The following is an 18,064-nucleotide window of genomic DNA, read 5'->3' as shown; positions in this document are numbered from 1 at the left end:
AGCTACAGGACTATTTAATGTTATTGATGTGTTTTAATTTTGTACCATTTGTGTCTATATAGCAATAACTAGAAAAGTCTACAACTATCAAAGTTTTATGTTGTATGTGTCGAATGTTGTATAATTTCATCATTTTTTGCACTTAGTGCTAGATGAATTCAGCTTGGTCTTTCTGATTTATTAAGTAAGAAAAATTTAGTCTACATAGGAAGGAACCAAGGATATTTAAAAACTGGGTCAGACTAAGAAGGTAAATTGGAAAGACAGTACTTGGAAATAGTTAATAGCAGCTTCCAGTTGAGACTTTGGGGGTCCAGATAAGGATTTTTGGTAGTATAAATTTCAACAAATGATCTTATTTACAATCACTCAGAGAAATAATTCTTTAAAAATGTAAGATCATGGGATCTTAGACCATATTTGCATCCTTGAAGTTGCCTGATTTCTTTTATTAAAATGTAAAAAGATATCTACTGTAAATTGGTCTATTCTCAGATTTTGGACTTTGGATAATATCAGATAAGATGTTTATATTTAAAAGAAAGCTGCATTCTTCAATCGCTTCTGCTATTTGAAACTACTTTCTCATTATATTTCTATTATACACTCCTATTCACTATGATCTTTCTTGCTCTTCCACATTTCTATAAAACATATGACTTTCCAAGCATGCCCTCTGCAATTCTTTTGGGCACCAGCACACAGTAATTCTTTCATATAAGGAATTAGGTTCTTTATATAACATTCAGATGTCCTTATTTTTATTTCCTCTCTACACCATGAATCTAAAGTTATGCTCCCATTTCATCTAATTTGAAAATGTATAATATATGTAACTGCTTGAGGGTAATTTTATGTTAGTGTTTTCTTCTTAAAATATTATCAGAGCACAGGGAATCCCCAGTGACTTCAAAATAATTCCTAATGACACAGCATAGGATATGGAAGGTATAGAGATTGTGGTGTATTTGGTTTGTACATTACATTTTGTATTTCAAATTGCAGTCTCTGATATTGTCTGTGATGAACACGTAAATTGAATATGTAAACACAAAATTAAATTATTGAATCTTAGTTTCATCCCTGAAGATCCAAAAGGCAACTGTACAATTATCCACTGTTAACTTAAAATCACAAATTGGGGAGTAAATATTTTTTCAAAGTTTAGAGCTTTCTTTACTTCTTACTGAAAATTCAGGGTCAAAGGCTTTCTCTAATTCTGGGTTGAATATACAGTATATCTGATCTTTATTTGTAAATATGGGAACAACTGTGAGAAAGTTATGAGTTGGATAACTTACCTGCCCCCCTTCCTAGATGGGCCACTGTTTTTTTCTAACCCAAAGTATTCCTGGAAATTTGGAAATTTCCAGGAAATCTTGAATGAACTTTGGGAAGTTCTGTCTTATATCTCAAGTTATTTTGGAACTTTAAGGGTTATGACTTTGGACAGAAACTGGCCCTGAGAATTTTCATATTCGAGATCCTCAAACTATTTTTCCTGATTTAAACAGTTCCAGAGGCTCCTTTTTAATCTTTATTTCTTTTATCTGTATCTCCCTCATGAAACTTAGCAGTTTCTAACTCTATAGTTTTTTTGGTTTTTTGGGTTTTGGGGTTTTTTTTTAAGATTTTATTTATTTATTTGACAGAGAGAGAGATAGCGAGAGCAGGAACACAAGCAGGGGGAGTGGGAGAGGGAGAAGCAGGCTTCCCACCGAGCAGGGAGCCCGATGCGGGGTTCGATCCCAGGACCCTGGGATCATGACCTGAGCTAAAGGCAGACGCTTAACGACTGAGCCACCCAGCCACCCCCTATAATTGTTTTTAATATGCTCTTTATTAAAAATAATTTGTATTCACTATTAAAATGAATGCGGACAAGTATGTAAAATGAAAGTGAAATCCTCTTGTTCTCTCTAGAACATCTCAACTGTTGCACTCCCCCAATACAGTTTACAGTTGAATGAATATCTTTTCTTCTATGCCTTGTTTGGGTTTTTAAAATTTTGTTTATTTATTAATATAGTAGTTTTCACTGTCCTGTTTTTTTTTTTTTAAGATTATATTTATTTGTGAGAGAAAGAGCACAGTTGGGGGAAAGGCAGAGGAAGAGGGAAAAGCAGGCTCCCCGCCTGAACAGGGAGCCCAGTGTGGAGCTCAGTCCCAGGACCCTGAGATCATGACCTGAGCCGGAGGCAGACGCCCAAGGGACTGAGCCACCCAGGCACCCCTCACTGTCCTTTTTAACATAAAATTACTACTGTTCTCTCTGGACTTTGAATCCTCAGTAACAAACATAGTGCCTCTTAAATAGTGCTCATGACATACTTGTTGACTGCTTAAATAACTCTTCCCCCAGAAGATGGTGTTTAGAATTCTGGGTATCAGCTTAATCCAGGCCTTTCAAGAATTTGCCAACGACGAAATATTTATTCATTGCCATCTCTGCTGCACAAATTTGAGCCTGGGGTTAGATCAATCAAGTGTATGGTTGGGGGGCACTTGGGTGGCTCAGTCGGTTAAGCATCTGCCTTTGGCTCAGGTCATGATAGCAGGTCCTGGGATGGAGTCCCGCATCGGGCTCCCTGCTCCTCCCTCTTCCTCTGCTCCTCCCCCTTCTTGTGCTCTCTCTCGCTCACTCTCTCTGTCTCTCTCATAATAAATAAATAAAAATCTCTGGGGGAAAAGAAGTATAGCCGGTTCCTCTATTTTCACAGGCAGAGAGCATATTATATGGTTGCAGGTGTTGGTAGATAGGTGGATGGTCAATGAGAGTCTGTGGAAGTTCTCTTTTTTTTTTTTTTTTTAAAGATTTTATTTATTTATTTGAGAGAGACAATGAGATAGAGAGAGCATGAGAGGGGAGAGGGTCAGAGGGAGAAGCAGACTCCCCGCTGAGCAGGGAGCCCGATGCGGGACTCGATCCCGGGACTCCAGGATCATGACCCGAGCCGAAGGCAGTCGCTTAACCAACTGAGCCACCCAGGCGCCCTGGAAGTTCTCTTCTGACTGCCTCAGTTTTCTCAGTAAAAAAGCAGTCAGTGTTCTCAACTGAGAATAAGCATAGTGGAGGGACTTTTTGTTATCTAGGAGAATTCGTGAGTGGTTAATTAAGAAAATACAGTATAAAAGCTAGGTAGCATGGACAGCCCATTTGCGATTCACATCAGAAAAAGCGATAACCTGCCAGCTCTGTTCAAATTCACAAATGTAAGTGTAAGTAACAGAGGGTTAGATTCAACCACAACTCACAGGCAAAGGGTTATAGCTTTGTGAAAAAATAATCAGTCAATTACAGAGCAGGAGAGAGGCAAAGAAAGAAATGGTATGTGCAAGGTTGTGATTACAGTTGTGCAATTTGAGCTAGATAAGGGAGGTTGGGGTACTAGAGGGAGTAAACTACAAGGATGGGAGATGGTGTTCAGAGAATAGGATGCATGAGATTATGGAGGGGTAATTATTGATGGTAATAGAACTTGGAGTATGATCATGGGAGTGGGTGGCTAAGGTGGGACAGAGGCAGTGACATGTGAATTTGCCTCAGACCTAGCTCTCTGGTAGCAGTGTGGAAGAGAACAAGATTAGAGGTAAGGAAACCAGTGACAAGATTTTTGGGGTAGCTCAAATGAAAGTTGGCAGTTGTATAAGGATTCAAAAAACAATTTAGAGGATAAATCCACAAGAATTAGATGTACAAAAAGATGAAGAGGAGGTGTCAAGAATAATTATCAGGGTTCTGGCATAGATGGTTTAAGATCACAGTTAGGTGAAAAAATATAGGGTATCAGATAACCAGGTGAAGATAGGAAAGTCCCAAATGTGTAAATAGGAATGTAAATAGGGGGATGCCTGGGTGGCTCAGTTGGTTAAGTGATGCCTTTGGCTCAGGTCCTACAGGATCCAGCCCCCAGTCCATCTCCCTGCTTAGCAGGGAGTCTGCTTTTCCCTCAACCCCTCCCCCTGCTTGTGTTCTCTCTCACTCTCTCAAATAAATAAAATCTTGAAAAAAAAAAAAAAAGGAATGTAAATAGGAAAGTCCAAAATATTAGGTAGAGGTCTAGATTAGAGATAGAGCCCTGGAAGTCACATGAGAGTGGATGAACTCACCAAGAAGGGAATGGAGAGAGTGATCAGGATTGAGCCAAAAGACATTTTTGTGAACGAAAACATTTTGAGGAGTAGACAGAGGAATCAAATCCTAAGAAGCAGTCTAAGACGAAGAACCAGAAGAGAACACTCCCAGGAGAGCCACTATGAAAGTCGGATGTTTCCACAAAGCATGTAAACCTCCCATTATCTCAGTTTGGCAACATCAGAATCTGTTTCTTATATTCCCTATTACAGTTTTAGTTTGTCAATAAGCATGTCAGGTGCTTTTAAATAAGACAATGTGATGGGCATTGAAGATTATATAGAAGTAGAATAATGTACTCGCTCCCATTCATATATTGTTTTATCATTTATAAAGCACTTTTACAGACTTAGTCACTTTTAAATTTTGATACAAACATAAATAAGACAACAGAGTAGTGAGGTACTATTCCAAATAGAGAAAACTGAAGTTCACAGAGATTTAGTGACTTGTTGAAAGCCTCATTAGCTTATAGTAAGGGGTCCAGACTCAGACTCATGGGGCGCCTGGGTGGCTCAGTCGGTTAAGTGTCTGCCTTCGGCTCAGGTCATAATCCCAGCCTGCTTCTCCCTCTCCCTGCTGCTCCCCCTGCTTGTACACTCTCTGTCAAATAAATAAATAAAATCTTTTAAAAATTTTTAAAAAATAAAAGACTCGGACTCATTGTAGGCATGCTATTTTCAGAGAACTTAGTGTATATTTTATTTTCAATATGAATATGTATAAAATAAATAAATATATATGCTAAGCTCTCTGAAGACAGCTTTCCAGTGTCCTAGAAATTTTTTTTTTAAGATTTTATTTATTTATTTGACAGAGCACAAGCGGGGGGGAGTGCAGGCAGAGGGAGAGGGAGAAGCAGACTCCCCACTGAGCAGGGAGCCCAATGCGGGACTCGATCCGAGGACCCTGGCATCATGACCTGAGCTGAAGGCAGATGCTTAACTGAGCCACCCAGGCACCCTGTCCTGGAAATTTCTTATATCTTCATATGGGTGGTGGTTACTTGGTTGTATATATACATAAAAATTTATGAGTTCTTCACCTTAAATTTTTGTACATTTCTTTAATAAAGTATGTGTTAATCAAAAAACTTTTTTTAACTTAAGACTCAGGTAATGAGGGGGGCGCCTGGGTGGCTCAGTTGGTTAAGAGACTGCCTTTAGCTCAGGTCATGACCTGGAGTCCCTGGATCAAGTCCCGCATCGGGCTCCCTGCTTGGCAGGGAGTCTGCTTCTCCCGACCCTCCCCCGTCTCATGTGCTCTCTCTCTCTCATTCTCTCTCTCTCAAATAAATAAATAAAATCTTTAAAGAAAAAAAAAGAAAGACTCAGGTAATGAGGAACAACTGAGGGAATAAGGTGATGGAAGATAGGGCACAGGTACTTTTGATCTCCTTCCATTTTTCTTTATTTCATCTTTATTTTCTTTGTTCCCCTGCGCTAATTCTGACTGCCTCTCCTAGGTCTGAGTAAGTTTATTTCTGAAGGAATTAAATATTGTGTTTTGCACATTAACTACAGCTGTGAATGGAAAAGTGTAACCATACCTCTATCAGACCATTCCTTTATCAATAAATAAATGTACAAGCATTGTAACTTTTTATATCAATTCTGACTTTGATCTACATAGTACATTTATCTAATGTTTAACTTATTTAGATTTCCCCCCAAAACAAGTAACTCCTACTTCATATTTCTGAATCCATACTTCAACTTCTAGAGTAAATCACTTTATCTAAAGATTGGAACATTCTGAAGATAGATCATCTTAATTTTAGAGTTCATGTTTCCTTCCTTTAGTTTTACTCACAGCTGGGATTGTAGCTAAGTATATTTATGCTCCTGTGACACCAAGAAGACTCAAAGTAGAGTGGGTGTCATAAGGTTATAATATTTGTTTAGCCTTAATCCAATTTGTGAAATTGTTCTATTTGAAATAAAATCAACCCAGAACATAGATCTGCCATCTGTCTCAGGTATTGGGAACCAATTTCTTAAGATTTTAAGTTTAATTTGAGTCACAAAATCTGCTAGTTAATCCTCATAGGTCAACTTATGTGGCAAGTTTCAAAATTTTCCCTAATGAGAGAGCTATAGGACAATAAGGTGACCTTTTCTGTAGAGGTTTTTTGATTGCTTATGTTACTGAAGACGTATACTACAGCAAAAGTTTAAATTTGGTCTAAAGTGCTATACTCTGTATTAGGTAATCATGTAACTACCAGAGATCAGATGTTTGGCGCCATTTTCTGTAACACTAAATGGGAATTAAAAAAAAAAAACCACCAAATGAAAATATTTGTTAGCAAGTAGAAGAGTCACTCAAATACAGGGATTTGATAATAAAATGAGTTATGTTTGAGAGAAGTACTCCAGGCCAGTAATGATTGTTGGAAAAAATGGTGATTTACTTCCAAGATAATGGGTTAGTACCTGCTTTATACTGGTAACCCTAGAATAGGCTTGTTCTAAAGTTTAAAACTCTGTGTGTACACACATGTATGCTTGCAATTATACCAATTGCAGTGCTGTCATTCTGGTGAATGATAGAAATTGTAGATGGGGCGCCTGGTGGCTCAGTCGTTAAGCGTCTGCCTTTGGCTCAGGTCATGATCCCAGGGTCCTGGGATCGAGCCCCGCATCGGGCTCCCTGCTCAGCGGGAAGCCTGCTTCTCCCTCTCCCACTCCCCCGCTTGTGTTCCCTCTCTCGCTCTGTCTCTCTCTGTCAAGTAAATAAATAAAAAATCTTCAAAAAAAAAAAAAGAAATTGTAGATAAAGTAAGACCAGTTTGGGTCATACACTGAGATGAGCCTTTAAAATTCAGTCCCTGTTTTATACCTGCTGGATTGTAGAAGTGGTAAAGAAAATATTTTATAATTATAATGTACAAATGTGAAGTGCTTTTGAACTATTCCTCCCAAGTTGACCTAAGAATGAGGACTGCAGATTCCTCAATTTCCATTTTGCCTTGAAATGCCCGCCGTTGTCTAGATTGCTTGTGTCCTATAGGTATTTCTGAGATAGCATTTAGCTAAGGTATGTGTTATGAATTTGGACCCTTTTTTAGTATTCTTTTCCCATTAACATACTTTTTCCTACATATTTTTTAAAAAGATTTTATTTGAGAGTGTGCACGAGTGGGGGGAGGGGCAGTAGGAGAGAATCTTTAAGCAGACACCCTGCTGAGCACGGAGCCTAAGACAGGGCTCAGTCTCACAACCGATGAGATCACGACCTGAGCGGAGACCTGAGCCGAAACCAAGAGTCAGACACTTAACCGACTGCGCCAGCCAGGTGCCCCTTTTTCCTACATACTTTGAGCATGGGGAAACATTTCTGCCATTTCCTTTTAATCTCTTGCTTTGGGAATGAAGTTAAGTGACTATAATGTCCATGTATTGGGTCTTAGTACCAGTGTAATTCTTGGAAGCAGGATGAATGCCTGACCTTAACTAGATAACTCATTCTTGAATCTGTGAAATTCTGTTAATCAGCATGTCTTCGTGGACCAAAAAGTAAGTATGGAAAGAACATAAAATTAACTTGCTTAAAATAAATGCCTTTTTTTTTTTTTGCATGGCAATCCAGATTTATTGAACTACTGATGCTAAGTTATACAAAATTGCACCACTTTTCTAAAACTAATGATGTATGGGGATTAACATAAGAATAAAAAAAATAAAAACAAAATTGCACCACTTTAATTAAGGCTTTTAGTTTACATTTGGCCACCTCAAAGTAGTTGTAACATTAGGCTGGTCAATTTAAATACTGTGGCTCCCTGTTGGGATCTTTTTTTTTTTTTTTTTTTAAAGATTTTATTTATTTATTTGAGACAGAGAGAATGAGAGAGACAGAGAGCACATGAGAGGGGGGAGGGTCAGAGGGAGAAGCGATGCGGGACTCGATCCAGGGACTCCAGGATCATGACCTGAGCCGAAAGCAGTCGCTTAACCAACTGAGCCACCCAGGCGCCCTCCCTGTTGGGATCTTTACACCCACAATCTTTACACCCAAACAGTTAATGCATACAAAGCAACAAGGCACTGTTAAATAAAACAGCAGTAGTTACTGCAACTTAGGCCTTATGACCAACTACACATGATTAAAATTACTTCCCACATTCACATCCATGGTACTCATCCACCATTTAACACCTCAACCAAAACGTTACAAGTGAAACAATCATTAACAGGCAAAAATACTAAACCTGTATATTTGGTATTGCAAATACACTAAAGCATGAGCAAGCAAGGAATTCACAGAATCTACAGCTGCAGAAGCATGAAAATTATTTACAAAAATTGTTAAATCATTAAAAAACTATTTGAAAATATATGCTTCTTGTTGTAGACCACTACTGTACACACAACTATAAACATTGTTCCCTATGTAAACAAAAAAGGAAAGATATAATAAAAGATTCGAAAAGTGTGGACATTTCCTTCCCCACAGATATTAAAGGCATTGTCGTTAAGACATTATACTGAAAGGACTATCATATTGTAAAAATGCTCTGTCAGGGGTGCCTGGCTGGCCCAGTCAGAAGAGTATGCGACTCTTGATCTCAGGGTCGTGAGTTCAAGCCCCTCATTGGGTATAAAGATTACTAAAAATAATAACTTTTAAAAAGAGTTTTTAAATGCTTCGGTCAGTATTTGTATTGGCATAGAGTATAAAAGAAGTGATAAAAACAGATCTCTTAAATATGTCATGACCAAGTTGAACTCATCTGGTCTGATTGTTTTCTAATTAAATATTAGCTTATGAGTATTTCCGTCTAGAAGGCTATATATACATAGTTTTATTTTTTTTTGTAACAAATCATTTTTATAGGTAGCTTTCATATCCACTGTGAAAAGTTTGAAGTAATATTCCAGATCTTTTAGAACAAAATTTGCACATAAATACAAGCATTATTATAATGAAGTCTTGGTTTTGTTGATTTTTTTTTTTTTAGGTGGCTCTAACTAACTACACCTTTGAAAATGTGAGCTTTCATGTTCTTCATCAGCGTTTTCCCCTCTTTACCTTTCGAGTCTTATCAGATTGGTTTGATAACAAGACAGATCTGTACAGGTAATTGTTTTATAACTCTGAAGAGGATAATATCTGTTAAAATGAGTATTATTAGAGTAAGTTTACATACAACAAAATGCACACATTTAAATTGTATTGTGCCATGACTTTAAAAAATGTATAGACCCTGGAACCACTATCCCAGTCTAGATTGTGAATGTTTAATATTTTAAGAAACTGCTGAATTGTTTTCTTTGGCAATTCTTCTGCAAGTCAGCTGGCAATAAATTCTCTCAGCCTTTATTTATCTGAAAATGTCTTTATCACATCCTTATATTTGAGGGATATTTTCAGTGTCTAATTCTGGGGTTGAGATTTTTTTTTTCTTCCACCATTTTAAAGATTTCACTCCCTTTTCTTCTGGCCTCCATTGTTTCTAATGAGAAATCAATAGTCATTCTCCTCATTTTTCCAGTGTATACAATGCATTTTTTTTCAAAGTCAGGCTTCATGAACAGCTGACTGCTGCTGTTCCTCTGTGTAAGGTTTATAGTGGAGGCGGGGGGATTACTCAGCTCTCCTGATCCACAGTCAGTCCTTAGAGGTTCCTAAGGGTTGAGGCTTTCTCAGCAGTCCTGCACTTCCACAGAGCAGTGGACCTCTGCTCTGTACTATTGCCAGGCCTTGGCCCCAAGCAGATTTCCTGACTGCCCCAGGGGAAGATGGCTTTTTGCTTCAATTCCTTCCTCATCAGCGCTGTTTCCTTGCCTGGAATCTATGATGGAAAGGTTCCCTGCCTCTTTTCCAGTGGTAGACAGCTGTTGCTTGTTACTTAGTACAAGGCCCACAGTTGGAACAGGGCGGTTGCCTGCCCTTCCTTCAGGTGCAGCTTTTGCAACTACCCCTTTCCCAGCAGCAGACATCTTTTGCATCTTTTCTTTCCCCAGAGATGGTGGATCTCTGCTTAAATCCTGAGGATTAGAGTTTCCTGCCAGTCCCACAGCAGCTCAAGCCTTTGCTTCATAGGAGAGAAAAATCAGAGGAAGATGCAGGATTTCATTCCTTTGTGCCCTGCCCTGCCCCCAGTCTTGGTGGGGGTTCCATGGAAAAACACTCCTCTGGTATCTAGGGTTCCCAGTGGTTATAAACTGTCATGCTGGCCCATCCGTGACCTTTAAGAATTTATTAGCATTTTAACTAGTTCACTCTTAAGTGCTTTTATGGCAGCTGCTTCTGCCAGTGCTCTGCCAAAGATGACGTAAGTTATGTGTCCTGTCTTTAGATGGATTTGTCACCCTGTAAAATTTAGTTCAACTGATTCTCTTGTAACCTCAACTTTCTGACGGCTTCAAGAAAACATGATTTTGTAGATTATCCAGCTGTTTATTATTGTTAGATTGGATTGATGTCAGTGTCCTTTTGCAGCTTGCTTTATCTGAAACAGAATTCTGTGATTTTTTTTTTTCCTGGTTGCTTTCAAGGTTTTTCTCTTTGCCTTTAGTTTTCAGTAATTTCACTATGATATTCCTAGATGTGGATTTTTAAGAATTTAACTTTCTTGGTGTTTGCTGTGCTTCTTAGATCTTTAAATTGATGTTTTTCATCAAATTTAGGAAATTTTTGGCTATTTCTTTAAATATTTTTTTCTGCCCCCGCTTACTCTTTTCTAAGACTCCAAATTACATGTGTATTAAACTATTTTACAGTGTCCCATAGATCTTTGAGGCTCTGTACATTTTTCTTCAAACTTTTCTCTAACAAGCTATCTTTAGGTTCACTAACTTCCTTCTGTCATCCCCAGTCTGCTGTTAAACAGGCCAGCCATTTTGTATTTCAGTTACTGTATTTTTAGTTCCCAAATTCTCATTTGGTTCTTTCTTTTTATAGTTTCCATATTTTGTTGCCCTGTCTATTCACTCCTTAAGACTATATTTTTCTTTTAATCTTTTAAATATTGTTTTCCTTAGATTCCTGAACATATCTATAATAGTTACTAAATCCAACATCTGGCTATCTCAGTGTTAGTTTCTGTTTAACTGCTTTTTTTCTTAACTGGGTCATATTTTTTTAAACATTTTTTTATTTAAATTCAATTTATTAACATATAGTGTATTACTGGTTTCAGAGTTACAGGCCTGTGATTCATCAGTCTCATAACAACTGGATCATAGTTTTTGTTTGTTTCTTTGCATGATTATGTAATGGATATTGTTGATGTTCTCTTGTACAGATTCTGGATTTTTATCTTCCTGTGAAGTGTGTTTATTTTTGCTCAAGTTGGCAATTCAATTATTGGCTGATCACCTTGAACTTAACGTAAACCTGGTTTTTATGCTTTGTTAAGGTGATTCTCTCGAAAGCCAAAGTGTTCTCTAAGCCCCTCAAACTTGTCAGGATTCAATCTCCAAACTCTGTCCCATTTGCATATTGCTAGTGCTTGGTTTTAGGTTTGTCTAGAGTAGGCTTTACTCTAGGTCAAAGACCTCCTAAGGCATGGTTTCTCTGGACTCCCAGCTGGCTGCCCAACTTGTTAATAAAGGGATAATGAGGTCTCTCCTCTCTAGCAACCCCAGCACTGTTTGAATAGTTCTTTTCCAAACCCACGCTCACAGCAGCTGCTCCTTAGTAAGCCTCATAGGGTTTCATCTTCCTCATTTTCAGCACAGCCCTAGGCCAGTTACTCACAGGAAACCCCCGCCTGTGTTTCTGACTGCTAACCTCTGCTGCTTGCACAGATAATCTGTCCCTCGGGTTCTAGCTGTGAACTGCCTGAAGTCTGATCTTTGCTTCCTCAGCTTAGCAAGACGGCCTACTTAAATTCTAGCATCCTGCAGTGTAATTAGGAAATTGTCTTCACATGGGCTGGGGTTCACTAGCACAGTCTTACGTTGCCTATTGTTCTTTGCCCAGAAACAACTACCTCAACTGTTTTATCAAAGCAGGAAAGCTAGTCCAGTGCCATTTATTCCATCATAGTCAGAAGTGAAAGTTCCCACCTCTACTTTTCTTTTTTTTTTTTTTTTAAAGATTTTATTTATTTATTTGAGAGAGAGAGAATGAGAGAGAGCACATGAGAAGGGGGAGGGTCAGAGGAAGAAGCAGACTCCCCGCTGAGCAGGGAGCCCCATGCAGGACTCGATCCCGGGACTCCAGGATCATGACCTGAGCCGAAGGCAGTCGCTTAACCAACTGAGCCACCCAGGCACCCATACTTTTCTTTAAGTTGAAGGTAAAATGATAGTAGCAAGCTTAGAAAATAGCTATATAAAGAAAAAAGTCCTGAAATTAATATGCCCGGTGTTTGAAATGAATGAAGCTCTGCTTATTGAATTGTAAGGCCACATGATGGTGAGGATGGAAATATAGCCTTAAAAACAACTTGAAACATTTGGGGAACTGCTTTCTGAGCATGTCATCTCTAGTCTCTTTTGAGGAATCTCAAGGAAGTAAAGTGTGAAGTCACAGAAAGCACTAAGCTTATGATCAAAGCCTTATAGAAATAGAAGTTTAGGAGAAGTTATCTATCAAATAAAATGAAACTTTTATTTATTTTTTTAAAGATTTATTTATTTGAGTGAGAGAGTGTGTGTTGGGGGGGGCACGAGCGGGGGAAGGAGCAGAGGGGGAGAGAGAATCTCAAGCTGACTTCCCATTGAGCATGGAGCCCGATGCAGAGGTCGATCTCACGACCCCTAGATCATGACCTGAGCCGAAACCAAGAGTCAGATGCTCAACCGACTAAGCCACCCAGGCACCCCAAAGTGAAACTTTTAATATTAATATTAAACTTAACATTGAAAACTATATTTGGTGGTTTACTCGTGAGCCCTAAAATGCAGTAAATGCATATTTTGCTACCTCTAATTAGGCATTATCTAGGATAAGTAATTGCTTTTGCCAAGTGAAATAGAGAGCTAGACCTAACATAGTACATAAAGGACTTGAACTAGACATTAGACCGTTTATGTTAGATGGCTTGTTTTACATGGAGACCATACACTCTTTCTTTGGAGATACTTTGGAAGATCACACAATTATATTTTTAAATTTAAGTGAAATCTTACCAACAAAGTAAGTCATACTTTTTAATTTGCATTTGCTAAAAAAAAATAATTGCATTTGCTTTCTACAGTGTTTTAAGTAAACAGACACATTTTTTGTAAATTGCCTCAGAAATTAAAGGAACTTGCTAGTCAAGAATTTCTTGTATTAAATCTGTTTGTAAAGCATGAGGGAGCCCTGATTATTATCATTTTGTTTTTGTAAATTCACATTTGGTCTCCTGAAAGCCCTTGATTTATATAAATGAGTTAAGTTCTTAGAGTTGTGTTGTTAGAATGTATTGTCCCATGAAGTGTTATGTTCCATGTTTAGATTCCTCAATCAGCTTATAAAACCTTCCTAATCCCTACTAGTAATGATCTAGGGAACTCATAGTAGCATTCTGATTTCATCTGCTTTCCAAGCAATAGTTTTAAATACTGTTCCAGTTTCTGAGCTAGGAGCTGTGTGTTGGTAGCAGAAGGTTATGTAGCTCAAGAAGATAATATTCAAAATTTTTTTCTTCATTTCCTGGATGTAGAGCCAATCCAAAGAAAAAAGTTCAGAATAAGTGAGTTTTTACTTAGAATTCTTAACTCTTTTTGTCACTTTCTTTTTAGAAGCCCTACCCCAGAAAATACCCTGTGCCCTCAAGATGCTCTAAGTTCATCCATTCAGCACCTACCCAGGCCTATCATGAGTAGCTTATACTTTATATTTCTCTCCCTCTTCCCCAAATAAAAACTTGCATTTGGGCTCCTGGGTGGCTTAGTCAGTTAAGCATCTGCCTTGGGCTCAGGTCATGATCCCAGGGTCCTGGGATCGAGTCCCACATCAGGCTCCCTGCTCAGTAGGGAGTCTGCTTCTCCCTCTGCCCCTACCCCTGCTTGTGATGTCTCCCTCTTTCACTCTCTTGCTCTCAAGTAAATAAAATATTTTAACAAAGAAATAAAAACTTGTATTTGTTTATTATACTTGAATTTCACAAAGTGTTAGGAGAATGACATAATTCTTTAACAACAACAAAATTACCTAACAAAATTCTACTTTGTCACATTATTTTTTTAAAGACCACAATTTAATTCCATTCTCTTTTTATACCATGTGGTGACCCAAATAGAACTAGAAAGTAGGAATGAAGGTGATCTTACTTATTTTTTAAAGATTTGTTTATTTATTTTAGAGCAAGCAGGAAGGAGGAGTAGAAGGAGAGAGTCCCAAGCAGACTCTGAGCTAAGCATGGAGCCCAACACGAGGCTTGATCTCATGACCCTGAGAGCACAACCTGAGCTAAAACTAAGAGTAGGTCACTTAACCAACTGAGCCACCCAGGTGCCCCATGAAGGTGATCTTATTTTAAAAGATTACTTTTTTAATTTAAAAAGTCCACTTTTGGGGTGCATGGGTGGCTCAGTCATTAAGTGTCTGCCTTTGGCTCAGGTCATGATCCCAGGGTCCTGGGAACGAGCCCCGCATCGGGCTCCCTGCTCGGCGAGAAGCCTGCTTCTCCCTCTCCCACTCCCCCTGCTTGTGTTCCTTCTCTCACTATATCTCTCTCTGTCAAATAAATAAATAAAATCGTTAAATAAATAAATAAAATAAAAAATCCACTTTGTAAATAATTTTAAAATGTCAGGAAAGATACGGAGTGACATCAGCAAGATGGTGGAGTAGGAAACCCTAGATCCTCCTTCCCCTATAAACACACTGATTCAGCCACAATTCACAGACAAACTCCCTTTGTGAGAAATCCAGAAACTAATTGAAAGAATCCTGTGCCCTGGATGAATGCAGAACCAGACTCCCCAAAGCTGGTAGGGAGATTTAGGATACTCACTTGCCAGAGTCCCTGCTTCTGGCCCAGAGCTATATGATCAGGAAATGGCCCCTAGCTCTCTGCTTCTCCCAGAGGAGGAGAAGGGTTGGTTTGCATATCTGGCACCCCAACTTTTCCAAAGGGGCTCTGACAAGTTCAGCAGTCTAGCTGGCGGAGCCAAATGGAGATGGTGGCATGGGGCTGGTAGATGCCATACATCCTCCCCTGCTGCCCAGCACAGAGTGAGTAGATGACAAATCCCACCTCTCAGCTTACCCCTGGGGAGAGAAGGAGATCCATGCATCCAGTGCCCCAACTCCTCCACGGCTACACAAAGAACTGCCATCTGTCTTTCCAGTTTTATTTTTATTTATTTATTTTTTTTTAAAGATTTTATTTATTTATTTGCGAGAGAGAGAATGAGAGACAGAGAGCACGAGAGGGAGGAGGGTCAGAGGGAGAAGCAGACTCCCCGCTGAGCAGGGAGCCCGATGCGGGACTCGATCCTGGGACTCCAGGATCATGACCTGAACCAAAGGCAGTCGCTTAACCGACTGAGCCACCCAGGCGCCCTGTCTTTCCAGTTTTAGAGCTGTGACAGGTTCAACACAGTCTGGCTGCCTAGAGGAGAACAAAGACAGTGGTTTGGACTGGCAGACACCATAACGCCACCTTCTGCTCAACAAAGAGTGGGTGAACAGCAACCACAGCTGCCTGCTTCTACCTGGGAAGGGAAAGAGTTGGTAGAGGCCCCCAGAATCCTGGCTGGGATGATTGGTGGTGGCCTCCTGTATAAAGCTAGTCCATGAAGACTGGGAGAAGTGCCTGCTTTGTCTAATGTAGGACACCAACAGAGAGTCAAGGAAAATGAGGAACCAGGCAAAGATACTCCAAACAGAGGAAGATAAATATCCAGAAACTGACCATAATGAAATAGTTATATGATTTACCTGACAGAGAATTAAAAATAACAGTCATAAAGATGGTCATCAAGGTCAAGAAAACATTATATGAGCAAAGTAAGAATTTTATCAGAGATAGAAAATATTAGAAAGTACTAAACAGAAATCATGGAGCTGAATAACACAATAACTGAACTGAAAAATTTATTAGAGGAGTTCAGCAGTAGACTAGATTAAGCAGAAGAAAGAATCAGAGAACTCCAAGACAGGTCATTGACTGCCATGTGGTCTACAGAAAGAATGAGTCATTAGATCCATTTTGTTTTATTTTAAAGGGACTGACTGAATCCATACATAATGTTATCTCAGATTCACATTGACAAATCTGTATTATTGAAGGATTACCTTAATCTAAAAAATACATTAAAATGTGATACAATTTTTTGCCTTTCAAATTAGTAGTAACTTAAAAATTATAATCCCCAGTGTTGACAAAGATGCAAAGAAAACAAGTACTTTATCATCACTAGCTCGAATATAAATTATTAAAACCATCTAGAAAGCAGTATGTCACTATGTATTAAAAGCTAAATCATAACAGACCTTTTGACTGTATCTAGGAATTTATCTTAAGGAAATATTTCAGCATCAGTACATAGACTTAGCTATAAAGATGTTCATCACAGCATTGCTTATAGTAATAAGAGCCATTAAATTATGTTATAATCATAGAATAGAATATTCAATAGCTATAAAAATATATAATTATGGGGAAATAGTCAAAATATATTAAGTTAGAAATGCAAGTTATAGAACAGTATTTCTGTTTATTTTATTTAAAAATTGAATATAAAGTTTTTAGGACAGCTTTTTGTTTAATTCTTTTTAATAGTTTTGTTCAGATACAATTCACATACCATATAATTCACCCATTTAAAGTATACAATTCAGGGGCGCCTGGGTGGCTCAGTTGTTAAGCGTCTGCCTTTGGCTCAGGTCGTGATCCTAGGGTCCTGGGATCGAGCCCCGCATCAGGCTCCCTGCTCGGCGGGAAGCCTGCTTCTCCCTCTCCCACTCCTCCTGCTTGTGTTCCTGCTCTTGCTATCTCTCTCTCTCTCTGTCAAATAAACAAATAAAATCTTTAAAAAAATAAAGTATATAGTTCAATGATTTTCATGTATTCAGTTGTGGAACCATTACCACAGTAAATCTTAGTATTTGCATTACCCCAAAAAGGAACCCTGCATCTCCTAGCCATCACCCTCCAGTCTTCCCTTCTCTACTCCCACTTCTATTAATCTGCTTTCTGTCTGTATAGATTTGCCTGTTCTGGATATTTCCTATAAATAGATTCATATAATATGTTGCCTTTTGTAACTGACTTCGTTTAGTATAGTTGTCCAGATTAATTCATATTGTAGCATGTGTCAGTACTTCATTTCCTTTTATTGCCAAATAATATTCCATCATGTGGATATGTACCACATTTTGTTTATTCATTCATCAGTTGATGGACACTTGGGTTATTTCCCCTTTTGGCTTTTTTGAGTAGTGCTGTTAAGAACATTCGTGTATGGGATTTTGTGTAGATGGATGTTTTCATTCTTGGATATATACTGAGGAGCGGAATCAGTGAATTATATGGTAGCTATGTTTAACAATTTGAGGAATTGCCAGACTGTTTGCCAATGCAACTGCACTATTTTACATTCCCACCAGCAGTGTATAAGGGTTATAATTTCTCCATACCCTCACTAACACTTGTTATTATCAGTCTTTTTTATTATAGGGTGATTTTTTCCTTCTTTTCATGTTCATTTTCCAGTTTTTCTGTATTAGTCATGTATTGTGACTTTTAAAACTTTTTTTATTGAACAGTTATGTGACTATATTGTTCTAAAAGCCATATAATTAAGGGTTGCAATATATTTGAGCCTTAATATTTGTTAAATGAATAAATTTTATTTTTAATATACTTTATTTTTATGTTTTAATATTCAATCAAAACTTTTGTTCACGGCTTTGGTGGAGGGTTTTTTGTTGTTTGATTATTTTCTTAAAAGCAGGGTAAAGAGATTAATTTATGTAAAGATTTAAATCAAAGAACAGAATATTTGTATTTTCACAGAAAATACTGATTTGACATAT

The 18,064-nt window shown here is 38.2% G+C and overlaps 1 protein-coding gene across 7 annotated transcripts in view; it reads left to right on the top strand.

The window, feature by feature from the left end:
• REV3L (REV3 like, DNA directed polymerase zeta catalytic subunit) overlaps positions 1-18,064 on the top strand; it is a 182,120-nt gene that overhangs the window by 124,780 nt on the left and 39,276 nt on the right. For all 7 annotated transcript variants that reach the window (XR_008505367.2, XM_045865328.3, XM_045865329.3 and 4 more), the window contains exon 21: positions 9,099-9,217. Coding sequence is in view for 6 of the 7 variants with exons in the window: in XM_045865328.3 (XP_045721284.1) it covers positions 9,099-9,217 (119 nt within the window). In the remaining variant the exon portion in view is untranslated. The remainder of the gene's footprint in view (positions 1-9,098; positions 9,218-18,064) is intronic.

The sequence above is a fragment of the Mirounga angustirostris genome, unplaced genomic scaffold (assembly GCF_029215605.1).
Source record: "Mirounga angustirostris isolate CCGP_5_RB_7025 unplaced genomic scaffold, mMirAng1.0.hap1 SCAF_8, whole genome shotgun sequence".
Classification (NCBI taxonomy): Eukaryota; Metazoa; Chordata; class Mammalia; order Carnivora; family Phocidae; genus Mirounga; species Mirounga angustirostris.
This window is presented reverse-complemented; position numbering and strand designations above follow the sequence as displayed.